A 24,706-nucleotide genomic window follows, 5' to 3' on the forward strand; every position below is an offset into this window, starting at 1 on the left:
GTCACCGTCTCCTTTTTAATTTCCCCTCGTTGACTACAGAGGACCCAGAGCAGCCCAGCCTCGCACCCATGTGAGAGCCTTTGTACTTGACTTCGGAGGAGGAAGGGATGAAGGCGTGCTAGGGGGTGAGAGGCGCCGTGAGTCGGCATTGACTCCACGGCCACGGGTGTATCTTGAAGGTGAGCGCTGGCCGTCCCTGCCCGCCCCTCGCCCACCTCTCTTCAGAAGGGGCGCTCTTCTCTTCCTTTCCCAGCAGGAGGCGTTTAAGGATCGATGACTTTGAAATTGGCCGTCCTCTGGGCAAGGGGAAATTCGGCAACGTGTACCTGGCTCGGCTCAAGGAGAACCACTTCCTGGTGGCCCTGAAGGTCCTCTTCAAGTCGCAGATGGAGAAGGAAGGGCTGGAGCATCAGCTGCGCAGGGAAGTTGAGATCCAGGCCCACCTACAGTAAGGACTGCCTCGGGTGAGGCCTAGACTTGTTCCACTGTTCCCTCCACCTAGATGTCTGCACTCAGCTTTCCCCCAAGTTACTCCCTCCAAACTCTCTAGGGCTGTGTTTGCACCCTGAAGACTTTCTTCCCTGCAGTTCGGCGTCGGTACACCACGTAACACTCCACCCTGTGCCTGACCCCCTCACCCTGATGCCTGCTCCTAGAGTGGCAGGCATTGCTTAGTGTGGTCCCAGCACACTTTGCCCCAAGTATGGCCAGTCACTCGGGACAGCAGCATGGGTCGGGCCCCAGGGAGGAGCCTGAGCAATCCTTCATCTTCTAGACACCCCAATATCCTGCGCCTCTACAACTACTTCCATGACCCACGGCGAGTGTACCTGGTTCTGGAATATGCTCCGAGGGGCGAGCTCTACAAGGAACTACAGAAGAGCCGCCAGTTCGATGAGCAGCGCACAGCCACGGTCAGGCGAGGGGGCTGCGGGCTGTGAGGTGCAGGTGAGCGGGTACCTGTATGAGTGGCCTTTTATTTTCTTACAAGATAATGGAGGAGCTGGCAGATGCCCTGACCTACTGTCATGCGAAGAAGGTGATTCACAGGGATATTAAGCCAGAGAACCTGCTGCTCGGGCTCCGGGGCGAGGTGAAGATTGCAGACTTTGGCTGGTCTGTGCACACTCTCTCTCTGAGGTAGGTGCTGTGGGGTTGAGCCTGGGTGGCACTTGGAAAAGATCCTGTTTAATTTATCCCACATGTAAGAGTTAGACATAGTTCCTGGGTCTGTGTTTGAATAGCCCCTTTTCCCAATGTTGTTAGGTGTGCAACCACACCTAACATGAGTTCCAACTCATAGTGACCCTACGAAGAGCAGAACTACACACTGCCACTGCCCAGTCCTGCGCTATCCGCACAACCATTGCTATGCTCGAGCCCATTGTTGCAGTCACTGTGCCACACGATCTTTTTGAAAGTGTTCCTGTTTTTCGCTGATTCTCTACCAAGCGTGATGTCCCTCTCTAGATACTGGATAATAAGTATTTAGATTTTGAGTGTGGCTCAATCATACCTTCTGTTTTAATATATAACTTTACCCATAAGTTTTTATGCAAATAAAGAACCATAATTCTTAGAGAGCATTTCATTATGTGAATAAACCGTAATGTATTTAATGACCCTTTCTTGATGCACCATGTTTGTTGTAAAATGTTTACCTGATGCTTAGAATATTCTTGTGTAAACATCTTGATCATAAGCTAAGGATATTATGAGTTCTGAAATAGAGAATGGGTGGGTCCAAGTCTCGCCTTCTCTGGGACACAGATCCCATCCAGGCCAACTGTGGGGATGGGGGCGGGACTTTTGGCCTCTTGTGACGTACCGCATCTGCACGACATGGTTGGTCCCAGTGTGCCCTTCTTTGCCCTCCTCTAGGAGAAAGACAATGTGTGGGACTCTGGACTACTTGCCCCCAGAAATGATCGAGGGGAGAACGTATGATGAGAGAGTGGATCTCTGGTGCATTGGGGTGCTCTGCTATGAGCTGCTGGTGGGCATGCCACCCTTTGAGAGCTTCTCACATACTGAGACCTACCGACGCATCCTCAAGGTGGGATGGCCCCTTCTGGGGGTTCCAGGGGGAGCAGATGGTAATGACAGCTGGACCTGGGATGTAGGGGACACAGACACACAAATGTGCCCTAGTGGCATCCAGCACAGTCCCCTGAATGGACTCAAGGAACAGAGAAGATGAACCAAAGAAATTAACCAGCCTTCCCTTTCTTCTTCCCTGGCCTCATCAGGTGGACATGCGTTTTCCTCCCTCAATGCCTCCTGGAGCCCAGGACCTCATCTCCAAGCTGCTCAGATACCAGCCTTTGGAGCGGCTGCCCCTGGCCCAGGTTCTGGAGCACCCGTGGGTCCAGGCCCACTCCCACAGGGTGTTGCCTCCCTCTGCTCAGACAGCTTCCTGAGCCTGTCTGCCCTGCTCCTTTGTGCTTGTTCCAAGAGCTTGCCTGCTCTGCTGCCTCAACTGTCTTCTTGTTTCTTATTTTTTATGCTGTAAGGTACTAATTAATAAAAGTTGAATCATTTTGTACCAGGTTTTTATAGTTGTGTGAGTTTGTCTATCTTCCAGTAGATTATTTTGTTTTTTTTTTAAAAAAGAGTATGTTGTTTTATTTTGAGTGGATGTGTATACAGAAACAGGTTCCCATTCGACAGTTTCTACACATGTTCAGTGACATTGATCACATTCTCCCCACTCTCTCAGCATTCTCATCACTTTTAATTGTTCTATGCCCGTTAACCTGGTCTAACATCACCCCTCTACATTCTCAGCTGTGCTTTGGAGTATTTGCTGACCATTTGGTTTCAGAGAGGTGATTTTTTTCAAGTGCAGAACTCAAGGGTGTTACTAAATACTTTTATGAACTGACCTACTGTAGAGATGGTGTGGGGGAGGCATCTGAACTCCTCTGACTTCTCAAGGGAGAGGGAATCATCTGCATCAACAGCCCAAGGCTAATTCCCAGGAGGCGGAGGTCATGCTTCCTACCTTTTCCTACTTCTTTTTATACCAATTCTGACACCAACCATCCCTCTTGCGGCACTTTATACTTCTCTGGGTTTGATCAATTTGTTGCAATGGCCATACAGAACTCACAAAAAAATATGATATGGGGTTTATTAGGGAAGTAGCATTACAATTCAGGACCAGAAATAACTCAGGATACAGTTCTTTGATCAGGAAAGCCTCATCTCAGCAGTGCCCATAGGCATGCCCCTCTGCCCATCAGCCTCCCCACCCTGTGGCCCCTTCGCCTCTGCTCTGCTGGGCAAGTGTTACAAAGGTCTGCCAGTAAGTGCCCAAAGGCACCCAGTCTGCCAGCAAGCCTCCTGCACAGGTGCTCAGTGTTCTTGCTCTATGGGTCCAGAAGTCCACTATGCCGTCTCCTAGTTCTGCTGCTACCACTTCTCTCTTGTGGCTTCTCACCATCCCTCTAGTGTTACAGGTCTATCTCCTAGGTTGAGGCAGTGCCCAGTGCAGGAATCCCAGATCGAATGGATGTGTTCTGCTCCTGTCTTTTCTTGGTGGTAGTCAGATCCCCCCTTCTTGCCTCTGGGATGGCTCATTTTAAGTCTAGCAGGATGGCAAAACTGACCAACCCCTTGTTAGGGTTGCATTTGTATAGTGTCACCCACACAAGGGTCCCATACACCTTATTTATATTATTAACAAGCTATCTGTTCCCCTTGTTAGGCCACAAGCACTCACATTTGCATCGTACCACCCAGTCATTGGGATGGAGTTACAAACACAATGGCTAGAAGGGCCATATTAAGTAACTCACTGTACCACATCTGCTATTTAGCTAAAAAAGTGACTTGGGATAGTTTTGGTTCAGGGCTTAAAGACTATCTCAGGGTAATAGTTTCAGGGATTCCCCTGTCTCAGTGAGTTCAGTAAGTCTGAATGTCTTCCGAAATTGGAGCTTGGGTCTGTTGTGGTCCTGATCAGAAGTATCATAGTGGTAGGCGGGCACCATCTAGTTCTTCAGGTCTTGGGACAGGTTCATGTACACAATCTGGTAGACCAGTTCCTTCTCTGAATCTTGGGTTTTCTTCTTTCTCTTTTGCTCCATATGAGTAGGAACTAACAGTTCTATCTTAGCCACTTGCAGGCTTTCAAGACCCTAGACTAGTTTGTGGAAACTCTCTTCATGGCAATGGCCAAGATTATGCCCTTTCTGGCCTTCAGGGCTGGGGGCTTCCCCATTCTTCTTGAAAGCTAGTACCTACTCTGCAGATAAATGCTGTTACTTGCTCATTGCTCATTTTCATCTTTTGTTTTCTTAAAGTTGGTGCCTTTTCAATTCCGGTTGAGAAATATTTTATTACCCTTCTTAAATTTAAGAATGTTTGGTACCATGTAACTTTGAGAATTCTGGTCTCTCCCAGTCAGCAAACTCCTAGGTGGGAAAATAAAATGCTCAACAAGAAACTGACCTGTCCTCTTTGAAACAGCTACCATGCTATGACTTCAGTGTGCTCCTTTGGGGTTCCACCTTATAGAAGAATTTCCCTACCTCCAAAAAGTCTCTTTTCTAGGAGGGGATCTTCTTCAAAAAGTAGGATTTTCTTCCTCTTTTGTCCTGGTTTCAGGTCTCACTCCGCCTTGTGCTTTCTCATGAACTTATGGAAAGCATGTCAAGAAAAAGACTGAAAGTCAGGAACTCACTAAATGCTTCTCTTGTAACCACCAGTGTATATGTGTAAGTGCAGTATGTGTGTGTATATGCAAATGCATGGACGTATGATACTTCACTAACAGTGATCGACAGTTTATGGTCAGAGACTGTTTCAAAAGCTGTCTATATATTAGGTCACCTCATCTTCATTATTACTTTTGGATCCTATAAATTAAGAGTTGACAAGCTACTCTGCCTTCTTCCTGTTTTGTAAATAATACTTTATTTGTACATAGCCACACCCATTTGCTTGTGCAATTTTTATCTATGGCACAGGCAGAGTTGAGTCATTCCAGCAGAGACAATATAGCCTACATAGGTGAGATTATTCGCTATCTCATCTTTACTGGAAATTTACCAATGCCTGGAACAGTGTTTATCAAACTGCAGCCATTTCAGAATCATTTGGAAAACTTGGTAAAAGTTCAAAGGCCCAACCAGACCAAAACCACTGCCATCGCATCAGTTCCAACTCATAGCAACCCTATAGGTCAGGGTAGAAATACTCCATAGGGTTTCCAAGGCTGTAAATCTTCACTGAAGCAGACTGCCTTATCTTTCTCCCACAGAGCAGCTGGTGGGTTTGAACCACTGACCTTCTGTTTAGGGTTAGCAGCTGAATGGTTTAACCACTGCACCACCAGAGCTTCTTACACAGACCCAAGACCTGTCTTGCTTTGTAGAGCTGAAGCTTTGCTGTTCATAGCTCTCCATGTGATTTTGGTATACAGCAGAGTTTGAGAACCCTGTTCTAGAATGATACACCTCAATTAAATCAATTTTTGTGTATGACAACACCTGCTAAGAAGGCAAAGAATGAGGGGGCAGCAAGTTGCTACTCAGCTGAAACCCATCTATCCAGTTGATCAGAATGTAAACTCGACCACACAAAGGCTCCTTAAGTGCAAAACACCCCCAGGTCAACGCTGCACCAATTCACTGTCTTCAATCTGGCTATTTCGGCATAGTGATCCAATGAGCTGAAAGGAAATAGTATGCAAGTGTAAAAGAATTGCCATTTCCTCATGTTTGGTACCATGAAACTATTGGAAGTCCCTGAGAAAATTGCTTATCCATTGGAAGTAGATTGAAATACAATTTTATTCCCACATAGAATAAATCACTGTTTTGAAAAAGCCTAAATCTCACAACTCTGGAGTCACATGGAAAGTTTTTATTATATAGAAGAAGTTATAAAAGCTATACTCAATACCAGACTCTATGACGGCTGTTACTACAATGGGAAAGCACCACGTGAGCGCATGTGCCCACATGAGAGAAGTCAAAAAGAGAACAAGGAAAACAGAGTGGCTTTGGAGTGACAACTGTTAATGTGGGTTATTTCAGTTGGATATTTTTCTTCTAAATGTTCTTGTTAGGTGCCATTGAGTTGATTTTTCAATTCATAGCGATTCCATGGGACAGGGTAGAAATATCCCATAGGCTATCTTAGGTTGTAATCTTTCTATGAGAAGATTGCCACATCTTTCTTCTGTAGAGCCTCTGGGTGGGTTTGAACCATCTATCTTTCAGTTAGCAGCTGAATGCTTAACTGTTGTGCCACCAAGTTTCCTTCTTTTAACAAGGGCTTGTGTATTATTACAGTTTAATGAGAAAAAGACACCTTTCATATTGAAGTGTCACTGAGGAGAATACTAACAGTGCAATTTGTTACATACATACATACAAGGGTTTGCTTTTTGAAAAAAATGTGTTTTCCTTGCCAATACTTTAGCTAGATAAACATTTTTCTAAGGGTTTCAAGTGAAGGATATTCATGCTGTCAGCTGTGAAAGAACACAGCGTCCCACACTGACCGTTAAAGATTGAAGTGTGTCTCCTAGAACTCTGTTGTAAATTCTAACTCCTATGCCTATGGTTAAGGAGCTCTAGTGCCATAGTACCTAAGGCATTGACTACTAACCAGAAGGCTAATGGTTCAAACCATCAGCCCCTCAGTGGAAGGAAAACTGGTCAATCTACTTCTGTATTGATTTATTGCCTTGGAAACCCAAAGGGGGTCACTATGAGTCAAAATCAATTTGATGGCAGTGAGTCTGGTTTTTTGGTTATACCTCTAATTATAATCCCATTTGTGAATGGGTTTTCTTTGTTATGATATTTGTTGTTAGGTGTTGTTGAGTCATCTCTGACTCATGGCGACCTCATGTACAGCAGAATGAAACACTACCCGGTCCTTGCTATTCAAGGATTCTTGGTATGACAATGAGGTAGTATTAGTGTAGAGTGTGTCTCGGGTCAATCTCTTTTGAGCTATGAATGTAGATTAAGCAAGGAGAGATGAGTTAAGACAGATGTCCTGCTACTTGAAGATCACCAAGGATCCAAGAACAGAAGATAGACAAGGACTTTCCCCTGAGCTGACAGACAGTCTGGCTTCTTGAAGGGCAGGTGCTCTAAATTCAGACTTTGGCTTCCTAAACTGGGAGAAAATGAATTTGTTAAAGACACCCACTTGTGGTACTTCTGTAATTACAGCACTAGATACCTAAGACACTGAAGAAGTACCAACCATCGATAGAAACAAAAAACATCTGTTTCAGTGGATTCTGATCACTGAGATAAAACCCATTGTTACTGAGTCCGTTCCCACTCAGCGAGTATATAGGACAGGGCTCAACTGCCCCAGTTTTCAAGGCTGTGATCTTTTTGGAAGCCGACTTCTTCCTTTCTCCAGGCCCGGCTAGATGCGGAGAAAAGACTGCATCACCCAGAAGGCTCGGCTTCATGCATCTGCGTCAGTCGTTGGGCCAATGACGGCCAAGCAGAGAGCGGCGTTCTGAGCGACTGCTGCATTCGAGGCGATTTCCCACCTTTTGGGAGTTCTGGTGGCATAGTGCCTGTTCTGGTTCCCTAGTGCCGCCCTGACAGGAATGTACCACAAGTGGGATGGCCTTAACAAACAGGAGTTTATTCTCTTACAGTTTGGAGGCTTTAAGTCCAAGTTCAAAGTGCTAGGCTCTAGGAGCTGAGTGAAAACCCCTCAGCCTTGGGGTCCAGCTCTGCCTCCAGCTCCTGGCCCACTAGAGGCGTTTCTTCACTCAGGTGCTGGCTGCTAAGGCTGAGAAGCCCCAAGGTTGAGAAGTAAAAAGGCACAGTCCCGATGTTACCAAACCACACGGCAGGCCATTAACCTAAGTCCATTTTAAGTCCCAAGGTCTGCAGAGCATGGCAGGCTGCTGAGCAACGACACGGCTACATGCGGGGTCCAAGCGTGCCACAGGCTGGAGACCATTCCCAAGGCTTCTGCTTCTATACAGGAAGCAGACCACATCCCAAATCAGCTACTCAGCTGCTTGTGGTAGATCCTACCATGGAGTTGATTGCCAGTCTCCTCATGGGGAGTAACTACCACCAGCTGCCCAGCCACTCAACCAGGCCCAGCCAAGTTGACACACAAACATAAGCACCACAGTGCCTAAGGCACTTGACTGCTGACCAGAAGAATGGTGGTTCAAACGCACCAGCCACTCCGGGGAAGGAAAGTTGGGCATCTACTTAGCAGAGACACCGCCCTGGAGTCCCAAGGAGGAGTCACTGTGGACCGGATCTCACGCCACGGCAGCGCGTTTTTTCCGTCTCCTGTTAGTGGTAACGTCATCTACGGGAGACGGGTTTCCCTCACAGGCTGTGGAGCCCGGAGTGCTCCCGTCCTCGGCTCTTTGAGACCACCCTCCAGTGCGCCTTTGTAGGAGCCGTGACCCCCTGGAACGGGGTGTCCCCTGGCCCCCCACTGGTTCCTCGGGCTCCTGTTGCCGCCGCCCCTGCCCGCCGTTCCCGCAGCCCCGGAGACGGCGCCCTGGGCCTTCTGCCCCTTGACACCGGGAGACCGAGGCCCGGAGTGCGAGTCTGCCGAGGTCACCCATTTTCTGACGGGGGAGCCCGCGGGGTCCGGCCGTCGCCAGCCTCTCCAGCGTTGCCGCTTTGTCCGCAGGGTCCCCCAATGGCGGCGGCGCTGAGGGACCGGGCGCAGGTGAGTGGAGGGTGGGCTTGGAATTGCTGCTCCGCTGCTCGGTCGGAGAGGGCTCCTGGCCGGTGGGCCGGAAGCCGAGGGAGTCGCTGGATTTCTCGTTGCAGCTGTTTGTTCCCGGCGGCTGGCGCCGGCTGGCCGTTTGCTTCATCCGCAGACCTGGAGTGTCACGGAGCCACGCTTGTGCAGCGGTTAAAGCACTCAGGTGCCAACCCAAAGATTGGCAGCTGAAGTCGCCCAGCGGCTCCGCTGGAGAAACAGCTGGCGATCTGCTCCCACAAAGATCACAGCCTGGTGAACCCTGCGAGGCAGCTCTCCTGGGAGCACTGGCGGATGTCTCTGAATTTCACTACTGTCATTGGTGAAGTGGGAGCGCTTACTGTATTGATCCTGAAAACGAGGCTCAGAGAAATGAAGTGAAGGCCCTGAGGTCACTCAGCAGGCAACTGTCAGATCCAGGAGTGTGGCTTCACACCTTCGGTGCTGGGGGCTTGTCGTCACCATCATGGCATATAAAGCACAGACACGGGGCCAGTTGAGCCTCAGTTGCCCGTTGCTGCCACTGTTGGTACACCTGTTACTATCAACGGTCCTCCTTATCCTTCCTGTCTGAATCTCACAGTCCACTGGGATTGCCATCCTGTGTCATTCCTTAATGAATTCCCATATTGGAAGCTTTTCTCTCTGTTGTAGTCCCTTGAAAGCAGCATCCCAGCACTGAGCTAGGCCCTCAAGAGTGTTGAGCGATTTGGGCCTTGAGTGTCTCTTCACCTTTATCATCGACACAGAGATGGACTCTTGTCCCATCCAGCTCAGGACCAAAACTGCTGCCTTTCTTTGACTTGTCAGGTGTCTGTGACCTTTGGGGATGTGGCTGTGACCTCCACACAGGAGGAATGGGGACAGCTGGGCAAAACCCAGAGGACTTTATACTTGGAGGTCCTACAGGCTCCTGGTCTCACTGGGTAAGACCTCACGTCCTTGCCATGAGTGAATTTTTTACTTTCATACCTGCAGGGGATGCTCCTGGCTTCTAGTGGGAGAGGCCACATGTGGCCCGACATCCTACACTGCTCAGCATGACCCCCCAACAAACGGTGAAATAAAATAGCTCAACTGCTAACGTGCTGAGGTGGAGAAACCTTACCTCAGACAACTCTGTGCCGTAAGGTGATAACCAACAGAGACCATTCGCTTGGGAGCAAAGACAGGGTTGGAAATCAAGGGCATTCCTTGAAAATCGGCCAAGGGGAAGACATGCCTATTTCTGTTGTTGTTGTTAGGTGCTGTTGAGTCATCCCTGACTCGTAGTGACCCTGTGCACAACAGAATGAAACAATGCCCGGTCCTGTGCCAGCCCCATGATCTTTGCTGTACCTAAGCCCATTGTTGCAGTCACTGTGTCAATCCATCTCATTGAGGGCCTTCCCCTTTTTTGTTGGCCCTCCACTTTACCAAGCATGACATCCTTCTCCAGGGAATGGTCCCTTCTTACAACATGACCAACAGAGGTGAGATGAAGTCTGGCCAGTCTCTCCTCCAAGGAGCATTCCGGCTGCATTTCTTCCAGGACAGATTTGTTAGTTCTTTTACCAGTCCATGGTACTTTCAGTATTTTTTGCCAACACCACAACTCAAAAGCATAAACTCTTTTTCGGTCTGCATTATACACTGTCCAGCTCTCACATGCATATGAGGCAATTGATAATACCTTGGCTTGTGTCAAGCGCACCTTAGTCTTCAAGGAGATATCTCTGCTCTTCATAACTTGAAGGAGGTCTTTTGCAGCAGACTTGCCCAATGCTATATGTTGTCTGATATCCTGACTGCTAACTTTCATTGGTGTTGACTGTAGAACAAAATAATATGAAGTCTTTGACAACTTCAGTCTTTTCTTCATTTATCAAGATGCTCCTTATTGGTCCAGTTGTGAGGATTTCTGTTTTCTTTACATTGAGGTGTAATCCATGCTGCAGACTGTAGTCTTCAATCTTCACCAGTAAGTGCTTCAAGTAGTCTTCACTTTCAGTAAGCAAAGTTGTGTCATCAGCATATCACAGGTTGTTAATGAGTCTTCCTCCAATCCTGACTCCACGTTCTTCGTATAGTCCAGCTTCTCGGATTATTTGCTCAGCATATTGATTGAATAAGTATGGTGAAAGGATACAACCCTGACACACTCCCTCCTTGATTTTAAACCATGCAGTGTCCCCTTGTTCTGCTCAAACAGCCTCCTGCTCTATGTACAGGTTCCTCATAAGTACAATTAAGTGTTCTGGAATTTCCATTCTTCTAAATGTTACCACAGTTTGTTATGATGCACACAATTGAATGCTTTTGCATAGTCAATAAAACACAAGTAAACATCTTTCTGGTGTTGTTTCCTTTGAGCCAATATCCATCTGACATCAGCAATGACATCCCTCATTCCATGTCCTCTTCTGAATCCAGCTTGCATTTCTGAAAGTTCTCTGTCAATATAGTGCTGCAACCATTTTTTAATTATCTTCAGTAAGATTTTACTTGGATGTGATATTAATGATATTGTTTGATAATTTCTATATTCTGTGGGATCACCTTTGTTTGGAATGGGTACAAATATGGATCTCTTCCAGTCAGCTGGCCAGGTAGCCGTCTTCCAGCTCTCTTGACATAGCCAAGTTAGTTCCTCCAGTGAGACATCCATTTGTTGAAACATCTCAATGGGTATTCCATCAATTCCTGGAGCCTTGTTTTTCACCACTTCCTTCACTGCAGCTTTGACTTCTTCTTTCAATACCATTGGTTCTTGATAATATGCTACCACCTAAAATGGATCAATATTAACCAATTCTTTTTGGTACAGTGACTCTGTGTATTCCTTCCATCTTCTTTTGATGTTTTTTGCATCATTCAATATATTGCCCATACAGTCTTTCAATATTACACCATGAGGCTTAAACTTTTTTTTTCACTTCTTGTAGCTTGACAAATGCTGTGTTTCCGCTTGAGAAATGAGCATGTTCTTCCCTTTTGGCTTTTGAACTCCATGTCTTTGCACATTTCATTATAATAAATGACTTTGTCTTCTTGAGCTGCTCTTTGAAATCTTCTGTTCAGCTCTTTTATCTTGTCATTTCTTCCATTTGCTTTAGCTACTCTCCACTCAAGGGCAAGTTCTGGAGTCTTTTCTGACTTTCATTTTGATCTTTTCTTCCTTTCCTGTCTTTTTAATGACCTTTTGCTTTTTTCATGGATGATGTTCTTAATGTCATCCCACAATTCCTCTGGTTTTTGGTCATTTGTATTCAATGCAGCAAATCTATTCTTTAGATAGTCTCTAAATTCAGGAGGGATATAATCAAGGTCATATTTTGGCTCTTGTGGACTTGTATCAATTGTCCTCAACTTCAACTTGAACTTGCATATCATCAGTTGATGGTCTGCATCACAATCAGCTCCTGGCCTTGTTCTGGCTGAATATATTGAGTTTCTCCATCGCCTTTTGCCACTGATGTCATCAGTCTGATTTCTGTGTACTCCATTTAGTGAAGTCCGTATGTATAGCTGCCATTTTTGTTGTTGAAAACAGGTATTTGTAATGAATAAGTCATTGGTAATGCAAAATTCTATCATGCAATCTCCAGAGTTATTTCTATCTCCAAGGCCAAAATTTCCAACTACTAGTGATTCTTGTTTGTTTCCAACTTTTGCATCCCAATCGCCAATGATAATGAGCACATCTTGATTGGATATTCGGTCAGTTTCAGACCCCAGAAGTTGGTAAGAATCTTCAATTTCCTCATCTTTGACTTTGGTGGTTGGTGCGTAAATTTGAATAATAGTAATATTAACTGATCTTGCTCATAGGTGTATAGATATTATCCTGTCACTGAAAGCACTGTACTTCAGGATAGATCTTGAAACATTCTTTGTGATGATGAATGCCATGCCCTTCCTCTTCAATTCATCATTCCCAGCATAGTAGATCATTTGGTTGTCTGATTCAAAATGGCCAAAACCGGTCATTTCAGCTCACTCATGCCTAGGATATCAATTTTTATGCATTCCGTTTAATTTTTGACACCTTCTAATTTTTCTAGATTCATACTTCATACATTTCATGTTCCAATTATTAATGGATGTTTGCAGCTCCTTCTTCTTATTTTGAGTCATGCCACATCAGCAGTTGGAGGTCCCAAAAGCTCTACTCCATCCATATCATTAAGGTCAGCTCTACTCTGATGAGGCTGCTCTTCCCCAGCTGTATTTTGAGTGCCTTCCAATCTGAGGGTCTGATGTTCTGACACTATATCAGACAATGTTTCAGGGCTATTCATTAAGTTTTCCAGTAATATATCACAGTGTTTCACTGTTCATAAAGTTTTCCTGGCCAATTCTTTGAGAAGTGGATGACTTCTTCCTTCTTCCAAGCCTATCTTAGTCTGAAAGCTCCGCTGCTATCTGTCCACCATGGATAATCCTGTTGGCATTTGAAACATCAGTGGCATAGCCTCCAGCCTTATAGTAACACACAAGTCACCAGAGTATGGCAAAATGACAGAAAAGTTTGTCTCCCTTAGCTGTTTCAAACTGCTCCACTCACTTCCTGGCCTCCACCCTACCTGTTTTGGCCATCTGCTGGCTCCCGCTTCCTGCTTGGTTTCTCCCCTTACCTGTTCTGGCTGTCTGCCAGCTCCTGCTTCCTTCCTGTGTGTATGTATGTGCACGTATTCATATATATAAAGCACAAAGGGGGCACAGTCACAGATAATTCTTAGACATAACCAAACATGATGCCAGATTGGATTTCTTAGCTTGAAGAATAAGACTATAATCTTGTGGCACATCTCAGTCAATGAGCATAATATACCATATAAAGGTATGTTCTATACCCTAGGTTGGTGAGTAATGTCTGGGGTCTTAAAAGCTTGTAAGTGGCCATGTAAGATACAACTATTGGTCTCTCTGTGTCTAGAGTGACATATAAAACCAAAGACTTACAGAACTAGTCTACAGGACTAACAGTCTACATGAACAGCCTGCTATGCTCTGAGACCATAATAACTCGATGGTGCATGCCTACCACTACTGGCCTTTCTAATCAGGGCCACAATAGATAGACCCTGACAGAGTGGAAGAGAAATGTGGAACTGAATCTCAAATTCCTAAAAAAAAAAACATAAAAACAAACTTGACTTACTGTACTGTTTGAGACAGGAAGACTTTCCTTGGGATACTCTTCAGATTTTGCACCTAGCTTTGGTTCAACCCGATGTCACCTTATAGCTAAATAACAGGTTGGTTCACAAAATAATGTCACCTGACAGGCATATGAGCTGAACATTTACATTAGGTAAATACACTCCTTGGAGAGATCAATCAAGGGAGAACAGATGGGTTGTGTATGCACAGGGAGACAGCTCAGGGGCAGGAGTACATGGTACAGAAGGAAATAGGGAAGAGGTAACTATGGGGAGAAGTGGGAGAGAGCTGTTGCACTGTGGGAAATTGCTGTCAATGTCACGAGACAAAGTATAAATGAACTGCTGTATGAGAAATGAATTTGCTTGGTAAACTTTCACCCAAGTAACAATAAAAAATAAAATAATGTCACCTGTAAGGTCAATTACTTTAAAACAAAAATGAGACTGTGAGGGTGCAAGGAGATGTTTGGAGATGGAACAACGAGAATAGAAATGAGAAAAATCACCCATTGTGAATAATCTAACCAATACCATGGAACAATTTTGTAGAAATTCTTGAATAAGAACTGAAACTGCTGCGTAAGATTTCACTGAAAATGCAGTATCATTAAAAATAATAATTATACATAAGTTTTTCATAAGTAAAAACCAAAAAACCAAACTCACTGCCATCAACTAAAGTGACTGAAAATTTTAATAGGTAAACCAACATATGTACATGCAAGTATGTATGGGTGAGACAGTAACCATGGTTCATTTAGTTCTTTGCTGATGTCTGGTCAGGGAAGTCTGGAATTATGTAGCATCTTTAAAGACCAAATTTCAAAACCATGTCTAGTTCACAGGTGCAAAGAGTGAGGACTTCAACAGCTGATGAGGAGCAAAACCAGCCCAGCATCCCAACCATATGAATGCATTTCATTTTTTTCCTGAAAGAGGAAGGGAACTGGGAGTATAATCCAAGAAGGGATGAAAAGAGCAAACTGGGGGGAGTGGCGAGCTACTGTACTGACCCTGGCATGGCCTTTTGAAGTGAAATGGGGCAGACAGAAGGTAGAGTGAAGTGCAATATGGTCAGGATCCCTGACTATACTTCCCCTACCCCTGAACAAAGAAAGAAAACAAACCTACTGCCATCAAGTTGATTCCAACTCATAAGCAACACTATAGGTCAGGGTAGAACTGCCCCATAGGGTTTCCAAGACTGGAAATCTTTATGGAAGCAGGCTGCCTCATCTTTCTCCCATGGAGTGGCTGGTGGGTTTGAACCAAAGACCTTTTGGTTAGTAGCCTAATGCTTTAACATTATACCACCAGAGCTCCTTGCCTTCAGAAAAGTGGCTCTCTTCTTTTTCTGTCAGTTGTTCCTTTTTATATCTGCCTCAGTCCATCACTTTTATTATGGCCCTGACACTTTCAATTCTCAGAAGGTGAAGGAAGACCTGGGCAAAGGCACCAGTTAGCACTGGGTGGAAGCTTTAAGTTGTATACTTGCATCGGACCACAGAGAAAAATGTTTAAAGTGGAAACAATGGGAGGGTTTGGGGGCAGTTGGGAGAGAAGTTAGGTGTAGATAATGAAAGAAAGGAAAAACAGGTATTAGAAAAGGTATTAAAGGGCCTACACCAGCAACTGTCCTTTCTGTCAATGAGTCTGGATTTTCATTTCTCTATGCATCTGATGCAGAGTCCTTAATTCTCTAGCTAGGGCTCAAAACCTTCAGAGTTATTCAGTCAGAAAAACAAATTTCTTAACATCCAATAAAACAACAACAACAAAAAAAAAAACAAACTCACTGTCATGGAGTCGATTCTGATTCATTGCAACCCCATATGGTTTTCTGAGGTGGTAACTCTTTACAAAAGTAGATTGCCCAATCTTCCTTCTGCAAAGTGGCTGGTGGGTTTGAATTGCCAACCTTCTGGTTAGCAGTCAAATGCCTTAGGCACTATGCCACCAGAACTCCTTTAACATCCTAATTTATAAGTGTTTCCATAGTATATATCTGGGATGATTGGCAGAATTCTTAACATGAGTTTGTTGGTTTTTTGTCCACAGCCATTTAATGTTGTGCTGGTCCAAGGTAGATTCTTTCGTCAATTCCATTCTCCATCTACATTCATTCCTTTAATGATCTCATCCAGAAAAATAAAAATGTAAGCTTACAACTCTCATGTTTATGCCTCCAAAGCAGAGCTTTCTCCAGACGTTCACCCATAATGTAGGAAGCAGTGAGTGACGTCGTTAGTTTTGGATCTCACCAACATTTCAAACTAACCACGTTCGAAACTGGGGTCCTGTTTTTTTCTCCAAGCCGCCCGAACTTACTGCCTCCTCGCAAAGACGGCAAATCCACTTTCCTGCTGTTCGACAAAGAAATTACCCAGGAGCTTGGGCACCATCCAAATTTGGTATACAGCCAAAGCCCCTGGGCGGCCGGTACCGAGCGAGTGAAACGGTCTATGCTGGACTTCCGGAGTCCTCCTTCGGTTAGTTATTTTAGGTACTCCTCTATTCGTGTCCAGCACGAGAGGGATCGGAGAAGTCTAGGGTCGAGCGAGGGCCTGGTTCCGCGCCTTCGCACTTGCCCAGGGACCTGGCAAATGTCCTCTCCTCCCTTTCCTCAGTTTCCTCGAGTTACAATAACGGCTTCCTATTCGCCCTTCTTTCGCCTCGCTGTGCCCACCGCCAGTAGGTGGGTCGGCGGCGGGGCTCTGGGCCTCGATTTTACCTGAAGAAGAAACACTTGATGAGACGCCCTACTCTAGATTGGATGCCGGGAAACGCCTACGTTGCCCAGAAGCCATCGTGCGTCGCCGCAGGGTGCTTGCCAAGCGTCGGCCCGGCATAGAAGTGTTTCCTGCGAGACCGCTGCTTGTGGGCGAGACTTCCGACCTTTTAGTGCTTACGTCACTTGTGAGCGACGTTTTTCGCCAAGCCGGAGGCTTGGTTTGGAGCGTTGTTAGTTCAGAGTTTTCCTGCTCGGGTTTGTGAATACTCTCCTACGCGTCTTTGTAGGAGCTGTGACCCCCTGTAACTGGGGTGTCCCCTGGGTCCCCACCCCACCCCACTGGGTCCTCGGGCTCCCTGTTGCCGCCGCCCCTGCCCGCCGTTCCCGCAGCCCTGGAGGCGGCGCCTTGGGCCTTCTGCCCTTTGACACCGCACCGGGATACTGAGGCCCACAGTGGGAGTCGACCGAGGTCACCCCGTTTCTACAGGAGAGCCCGCGGGGTCCGGCCGTCGCCAGCCTCTCCAGCGTTGCCGCTTTGTCCACAGGGTCCCCCAATGGCGGCGGCGCTGAGGGACCGGGCGCAGGTGAGTGGGGGGTGGGCTTGGAATTGCTGCTCCGCTGCTCGGTCGCAGAGGGCTCCTGGCCGGTGGGCCGGAAGCCGAGGAAGTCGCTGGATTTCTCGTTGCAGCTGTTTGTTCCCGGCAGCTGGCGCCGGCTGGCCGTTTGCTTTGTCCGCAGGCTTAGAGGAGTGTCTAGGAGCCATGGTTAAGCAATGGTCCAGCGTTCATCACCTAACAGATAGGTCTGTGGTTCCATCCCAACCAGCAGCTCCACGAAGAAAGACCTGACGATACATCCCGGTATAGATTAAAACCAAACTCACTGCTACCGAGTCAGTTCCAACTCATAGCCAACCCCGTTGGTTTTCCAAGGCTGTAAGTCTTTATAGAAGCAGACTGCTTCATCTCTCTTCCGTGGAGTGGCTAGCCTTTTGGTTAGCAGCCAGATGCTTTAACCACTCCACCACCAGAGCTCCTTTGGTATTTGTTGTTAGGTGCCATTGAGTCGTCTCCAACTTCTAACAACCCTGTGTACAGAAGAACGAAACACTGCCCGGTCCTGTGGCAGCTCCACGATCCTGGTGATACCTGAACTCTTTAACTGTAACTGCTATGTCATTCCATCTTGTTGAGGGCCTTCCCCTCTTTTGTTGACCTTCCACTTTACCAAGCATGATATCCTTCTCCAGGTAATGGTCTCTTCTCACAACATGACCAAAATAGGTTAGACAAAGTCTGGCCATTCTTCCAAGGAGCATTGCGGCTGCACTTCCTCCAAGACAGATCTGTTAGTTCTTTTAGCAGTCCAGATCTGTTAGTTCTTTTAGCAGTCCATGGTCCTTTCAGCATTCTTTACCAGCACCACAACTCAAAAGCATCCACTCTTCTTGGGTCTTCCTTATTCATTGTCCAGCTCTCACATGCATATGAGGTGACTGAAAATATCATGGCCTGTGTCAGGTGCACATTAGTTCTCAAGGAGACATCTTTGCTTTTTAGCACTTGAAGAGCTTTACATCATCTGATATCTTGACTACTGCTTCTATTGGTGTTGATTGTATAGATTACAGCATAGAAAACCCAGTGGGGCAATTCTGCTCTCACATTGGGTTGCTATGGGTTAGAATTGACTTGATACCACCTAACAACAGAGGAATGCCTTACCTCTGACAGGTGCTCCAGTCAGTGCTTGTAGTATGAGTAGTGCGCCCTCCAGGGGCTATCTTGATACTTAAAATGAATCCAACCCACCACCATGGCCTGCAAGCCCCCTACCCAACTGTCTTGGCCTACTACTTCTGATTTCAACACCTTCCTTTCTTCTCTTCTTAATGTTCCCCAGACTCATCAACTTCACCATTTTAAGTTCTTGTCAGTCTGCCAGCCTTTGCCCTTGAAGTTCCCTCTGCTTCACACATTGTCCCCGTATCTCTGCAGAGCCTCCCCTCTCATCCTTCTGGCTACTGCTGAGATGTCATCTCTCTTGAGAGTCCTTTCCTAGAAGCTTGGGCTCCCCGGGTTATGCAAATATTTTGTGCTCATCTGTTAACCTAAAGGTTGGCAGTCTGAACTTACCAGCAGCTCCATGGAAGAAAGCAGAACTGGTTGGTCTCAGTTGCTGCAGTTGTTACCATGCTGTTGTTGTTGTTGTAATCATCACCCTTTTTCTCTGACATCTCACATTGCTTGCTGTCAAGTTCTCTTAATGACTTTCCATGTAGGATGCTTATTTCTCCTACCCTGTTTTTGTGTGCCGTTGGGTTGATTCTGACTCATTGCGATCCCAGAACTGAGCTAGGCCCTTAGGTCTGTGAGATTTGGGGCTTCAGTCTTTCTGCACCTTGATAATTGACTCAGAGACTATCTCATGTCCCATCTAGCAGGCTTAAGACCAACAGTAATATCTCTATTTAACTTGGCAGTATCTGTGACTTTTGAGGAAGTGTCCCTGCCCTCCAGTTGGTAGGAGTGGGGCAGCTGGAACTGACCCAGAGCACCCTGTACTTGGAGGTCATTCTGGAGACCTGCGGGCTTCTGGTCTCGCTGGATAAGGTCTCACTTCTTCATTATGAATGTATTTGTTATTTTCACATCTGGAGGGGATTCTACTAACCTCTAAGGGAGAGGCCAGGGTGCTGTTCACTATCCTACACTACTCATGACAGTCCTCTCAACCAATAATACTTGAAAACATCACAAAAGGTGAGGTTGGGAAACCTGAAAATAGACATTTCTCTACTGTAATATGATTCCTAATTTTAATACTAGCACAGCAAGGGGGCTTGTGACCTCCTCTAACCTCACAAGGGGAAGGAGAGTCAAGATCAACAGCACAAGGTGGATTCCTTTGAGGGGAAGGTCAGACATACCTCCACTCTCCAAACTTTTACCTATTCTTGTACCACCTGTCCTTCCAATGCACTGTACTGAATTTGATAACTCACTGCAGTGGCCACATGGAATTCATGGACGATACTCACAGTTAGGGTCTTTATAGGTTACAATTCAGGATGAGGAAGGAATCAGGATACAGGTCTTTGAGCAGGACAACCTCCCTCAACTACGTCTGCATTCAGGTCTGTCTCTGGCCCTCAGCCCCTTAGCCTGGCCTTTGCCCTGATCAGGCAAGTGTTACAGAGCTCTGTTAGCTTTGCAGATGAGTGTCCATAGCACCTCATTCTGGCGGTAAGCCTCGCTCTGAAGGTGCTCAGCTATAGTTCCATGGTTGGCAAACCTAGCTCCAACAAGTGCCCTACTCCTGGTAGCAAGTACCCTGCCCAGAGTTGCTCAGCTTTCTCACTCTGTGGGCTGGGAAGCCCACCATGACACCTACTCTTCCCTCCTGGTTTTGCTGCCACTGTCTCTGTCTCCTGGGTCAAAAAGGCTCTCAGAGCACGGACCTGGAGTGCACTGGATGTGCTCCATTCCAGTCTTCCCTTGTTGGGCCTGAGGTCCTCCTCTCCACCTCTGGGTTGGCTCATTTTAAGCCTAGCAGGATGGCCAGACTAACCAATCTCCTCATTAGTGTTCCATACAGTACATTTATATGGTTTCCCCCCTGTAATAGTGCCTTGCACCTTTCTTGCATTATTAACAAGCTATCCATTCCTCTTCATGGCTACGAGCACCTCATTTGCATAGTCTTAAAAATTCACTGGAAGTTACAAAGACTTGGTATAAGGACTGTGTTAATTAATTTACTATACTGCACCAATGTAGACCATTCAATTTTGGTGAAAGAAATTTAGGGCATTTCTTGAAATTTGGTGTAAAGTGTTAGTAGGAACTACATCAGAATCTGTCTGACTTTAGGGGGCATAATCAGCCCAAAGCTGATTCCTGTGAGATGGAGGTCAGACATACCTCCACATTCCAACTTTTTACCAGTTCTGTTACCAGCTGCCCTCCTCCATAGCACTGTCTTATTTTTCTGCTGCATTTGATGATTTGTTGCAGTGGCTGCACAAACCGTAGTTGATTGGTTTTTTAAGGGAGTTAGAGGGCACAGCTTGGAATCAGGATCAGGATGCATGTACGCAAAGTCGGGAAAGCTTCTCTGAAGTTGTGTCTTCCCTTCCTTCTTTAGTTCAGGATAGCATTCTCAGCCCTGCAAATGAGTAGGCCCTTCTCTTTGCCACGTATGCCCACTCTCAGCTCTTTCAGAGCAGGCCTCTTTGGCCTCTTGAGTGCAGGCTTTTCTTGGCCCCCTCAGGACAGTCTACCTGTTAGTGCCCTGAGGACAGGCCTCCCTGCCTCAGCCTTGCTGCTATCAGCCTCTCCACTGCTACCTGATCCAGCTCACAGCCAGTGTAGCAGTTTTGTTCAGCTCCCTTAGCTGTGTGGCTAGCACAGGTTTCTGCTTTCACTACTGACTCTGCTGCAGGGCTCTTTCTGTGCCTTTGACCATCTTCAGTGTCACAGCCCTTGACCTGTGTGATAGCTCTTTTAGGAGTTTCTTTCCTCCACTTTCTCTGCTGCTTTTCTCTTCTGCTTCTGTGTACCTTCTTTCTTCTTTTAGTCAGCCAACCTCTGTGGACTTGACTGCATATATAAGTAAACTCTTCCTCGATTTCATTGTGTGGCCCTCCCACCAGGGCCACAAACTGACCGATCCCTGCTCCCCTCTCAGTAGGACACACATAGTTCATTTGCATAGTAGGCTATATTCACTTTATTTACATAGTCTACAGTCATTTCTTTTCTATATTATCCTGACCAATTCTCCGTAAGGTGCATTATCATCTTGGAGCAGGCTGCAACCCAAAGCCAAATAAACGGCATCAATCCACAAGTTGTTTATAATATACTCAGGAAAAGTCAATCAACTGGGACAAAAGTAACAGACTCTCTCAGGGCTTAGGGGAAAAATCTCTCAAGCTGTTTTTCCAAAGAACCAAGGCAGAAGCTACATAAAGGACTCGATTCTCCACACTCAGCTAAGGGTAAGACATGCCTCCATCTACTTCTCACTTACTAAATATCTTGTTATCAGCGATTTCTCACTGACGGCCATAATAAAAGATCTGCTATCCGACTCTTTTGCACCATTAATGATATATGTCTGGTGGTAACATACACCTGGTGGTCATGAATGCCGAGGTGCAGGGTGAGAGTAATGCTCACTGTGATGGTTGGGTCATGATTCTTAGTAGATGGCAATCATATAATGATATAATCATCCTCATTTTGTTTTCTGATTTGGCCATCCTTCATTTTTGCATAAGGACCTCGTTTTTGGAACCTAACCATATCTAAGTGATGAGTAAATGTCTAGAGAATTGGATTAGGTTCTTTTTCAGTGAGAAGAGAGAAAGCAAGGCTGGAAAAGAGTAATAAGAAACCAGACCAAACTCATTGCCATGTCTGACCCTTAGCAACTCCCATTGGATTTCCAAGACTGTAAATCTTTATGGAAGCAGACTGCCTCATCTTCCTTCTGCAGAGTGGCTGGTGGGTTCCAACCACCAACCTGTTGGTTAGCAGCCAAATGTCTTAACCGCTATATCACCAGAGTTTCTTGGAAAAGAGTGGTAGATAAATCTTCTTTTAACATTGGCCATTTCTAACTACAAGCTCACCTGTAAGTAGAGTAGGGGGGTAAAATTGCTTTTTTTTTTTTTTTTTTTTTGGTAGAAATTGCTTGTGTTTAGGTTGAAGATACAGTAGAAATTTTTATTGAAGTGACAGTCTGTATTGTATGACAGAAAAGTACAAAGTGGAGTCCTTTAGGATGAGGGAGTCAGCTTTGACCTTAACCAGACCTTTTAGTCATATCAGGGGCCTTAGTCTTGAAATGTTTTTTTTTTTTTTTTTTTCACACTTTTTAAATTATTCTAAAAATTCATATACCATTTCCCATTTTGCTATTTTTTACTTGTGCACTTTAGTGGCATCAGTTACATTAGTGGTGTTAGAAATCTATCACCAATATCTGTAGCCACATTTGCCATCCCCATCAGCAGAAACTCAGTGCTTCCCAAACTATGTTTTTACTGAACTTGGCTCAGGTTCTGCCAGTTGGGCCTTCTTTTGGTCCTGTACCTCTGCCATTGACTTCTTGGCACAGTGCTAGTCTTTTACCCTCACATCTTTTAACACATATTGGGCTGCATCTAACAGAAGACTAGTTCAAACAGGGGCTCCACCCTTAAGGAAATGTGTTATCTCACCTTATGAGATGCCTGGGGTGGAGCTGGCTTCTGAGTTGATGGATGACAACCCAGGTTTCGGTTTCTGTGTTTCCTGTCCTTGGTCTGTGTCCTTTAGTGGCTTCTCTCCCAAAAGTCATAGGATGCTTCAGGCTTCTGAGGAGTTTGAAAGTCTGCTGATCTCCAGACTTCTCCCTCAGAGATTTGCTTTCATTTGTTTTGTGGGACCAGGCAGCCCCAGGTGACTTTGATGCACAAGCAGATGGATACCCACTGACTTAGATCCATTAGAAAACACCTTCTGGAAGGAGGAGATCATTTTCCACCACTGAGCTGCTCTGCCTCGTGTGCCATATATCAGAGCTCTATGTGTTTGAGAGGGGCTCTGGTGGCACAATAGTTAAAGCATTTGGCTGCTAACCAAAAACATCAGTGATTTGAACCCATAAGCCATTCTGTGGAAGAAGGATGAGACAGTCTGCTGCTGTAAAGATTTATGGCCATGGAAACCCTATGAGCAGATCTGCTCTGTCCTGTAGAGTTGCTATGAGTCAGAATCACCTCAGTGGCGGTAGGTGGTGGTGGTGAGGTATGTGAGTCTGTTGTTGAGTTTACTCTTCTTTCTCATTGCCAGTTTGTCTTAACTGCCGGTGCCACAATGCCTTCATCCACATAACTGCATTAAAGTTCTATTTCTTGATACGGTAAGTCCTCCTCCAAATTCTTCCTCAGGGATAATTTTGGCCATGTTGTCTCTTATATAAATTATAAAATCAGCTTATTAAGTTCCAGGATAAATGCAGTTGGGATTATATATGAAGTTGTGCTGAATTTATGTGTTGATTTGGCTAAAATCATCCCTTTATATCACTGTGTTCTTCATTTGTATGTTTTTTAAACTCTCTAAGTAATTTGTTATGGTTTTACTTATCTAGATGGTATCTGTTTTGCTGGTCGTTGTTCATCAGACATACTGGAATCAATATGTCTTCCCAGATCCTGTTCACTTCTACCTTACAAGCCCTGTCCTGGGAGTGGAAGTGGCCACCCCCACCTTACTCATCAGAGCCTTGGGAATCAGCCTCCCCTCTACCCTGCCCCTCTCTGCTTTCTCAGCAGTACCTCCCTTTCTTGCGTGTCTGTTCCCTGCTTTCTCTGAAAACTCTGCATCTTTTTATCTTGTTTCTGCTAAGGCTGCAGTACCCTTCCCACTCTTAATCTAGCAACCCGTCCCTCTCCATGAGGATATTCCTTGTGGGACACCTCCTCTGGGACGTGTCCCCTGATCTCTTTCTCTCTAATATCTGATCCAAAATAATTTCTTCTTCCTTATGCTCCCATGAAACCAGAAGATGTCCTTGCTGAGCGCAAACTCCACACATACTGTCATTATCTCTCTGTCTACCCTTACCTGGTGTGAACTGTGAGGAGCACACTTTTCTGTTTCTTCACATCCCCCTAGTCTCCTTTCCAAGTTGGGAAAGAGGCAAGAATCAGGAAAGCAAAAGCTAGGAAACCTGTGGTTCAGACATGTCAAAACATGGCAGGCACAGAGGTACTACTTTCATGTTCTCACTGGGGTAGTGGGTTGGTTCTATTTGGCATTACTAATAGGTCATTTTGTGTTTGATGTCTTTCAAGGGACAAAGCAGAACTAGAAACCACAGGACCAACTGTTCTTGAGTCGATCTTGTCTGAGGGAACCTCAGTCCAGGGACAGCTGACACAGGCAGCCTCCAGAGACTCCCAGCTGGATTAGCACACGGATCAGGAGGGGCTCCCAGAAATGCAGGACCAATTCTTGAAACCAGAGGTAGCCCCCCAGAAGGAGCATCTCCCTGAGAAAATGTGCACTGACTACAATGTTTTGGGGGCAGATTATGGTGCGTGTTC

At 45.8% G+C, this 24,706-nt stretch overlaps 2 protein-coding genes across 2 annotated transcripts in view; both read left to right on the forward strand.

The window, feature by feature from the left end:
- The window catches only part of LOC103210421, a 606,668-nt gene that overhangs the window by 479,152 nt on the left and 102,810 nt on the right, over positions 1-24,706 (forward strand).
- Positions 274-2,420, forward strand: LOC103210437 (aurora kinase C). Its single transcript, XM_042783043.1, has 4 exons — positions 274-302; positions 988-1,140; positions 1,882-2,056; positions 2,250-2,420. Exons 1-4 carry the CDS (start codon positions 274-276, stop codon positions 2,418-2,420), a joined length of 528 nt encoding a protein of 175 aa, XP_042638977.1.

Source organism: Orycteropus afer, unplaced genomic scaffold (assembly GCF_000298275.1).
Source record: "Orycteropus afer afer isolate SDZICR_OR568_19922 unplaced genomic scaffold, OryAfe1.0 scaffold00610, whole genome shotgun sequence".
In the NCBI taxonomy this organism is placed as follows: Eukaryota; Metazoa; Chordata; class Mammalia; order Tubulidentata; family Orycteropodidae; genus Orycteropus; species Orycteropus afer.

What these genes read in the sequence shown, in the direction of transcription:
- LOC103210437 (XM_042783043.1), top strand. Translation starts at nt 274, where the DNA reads ATGACTTTGAAATTGGCCGTCCTCTGGGC. An exon ending in AAATTGGCCGTCCTCTGGGC is followed by an intron (nt 303 to 987) that starts AAGGGGAAATTC and finishes TTTATTTTCTTA; the next exon opens with CAAGATAATGGAGGAGCTGG. An exon ending in CCTACCGACGCATCCTCAAG is followed by an intron (nt 2,057 to 2,249) that starts GTGGGATGGCCC and finishes TGGCCTCATCAG; the next exon opens with GTGGACATGCGTTTTCCTCC.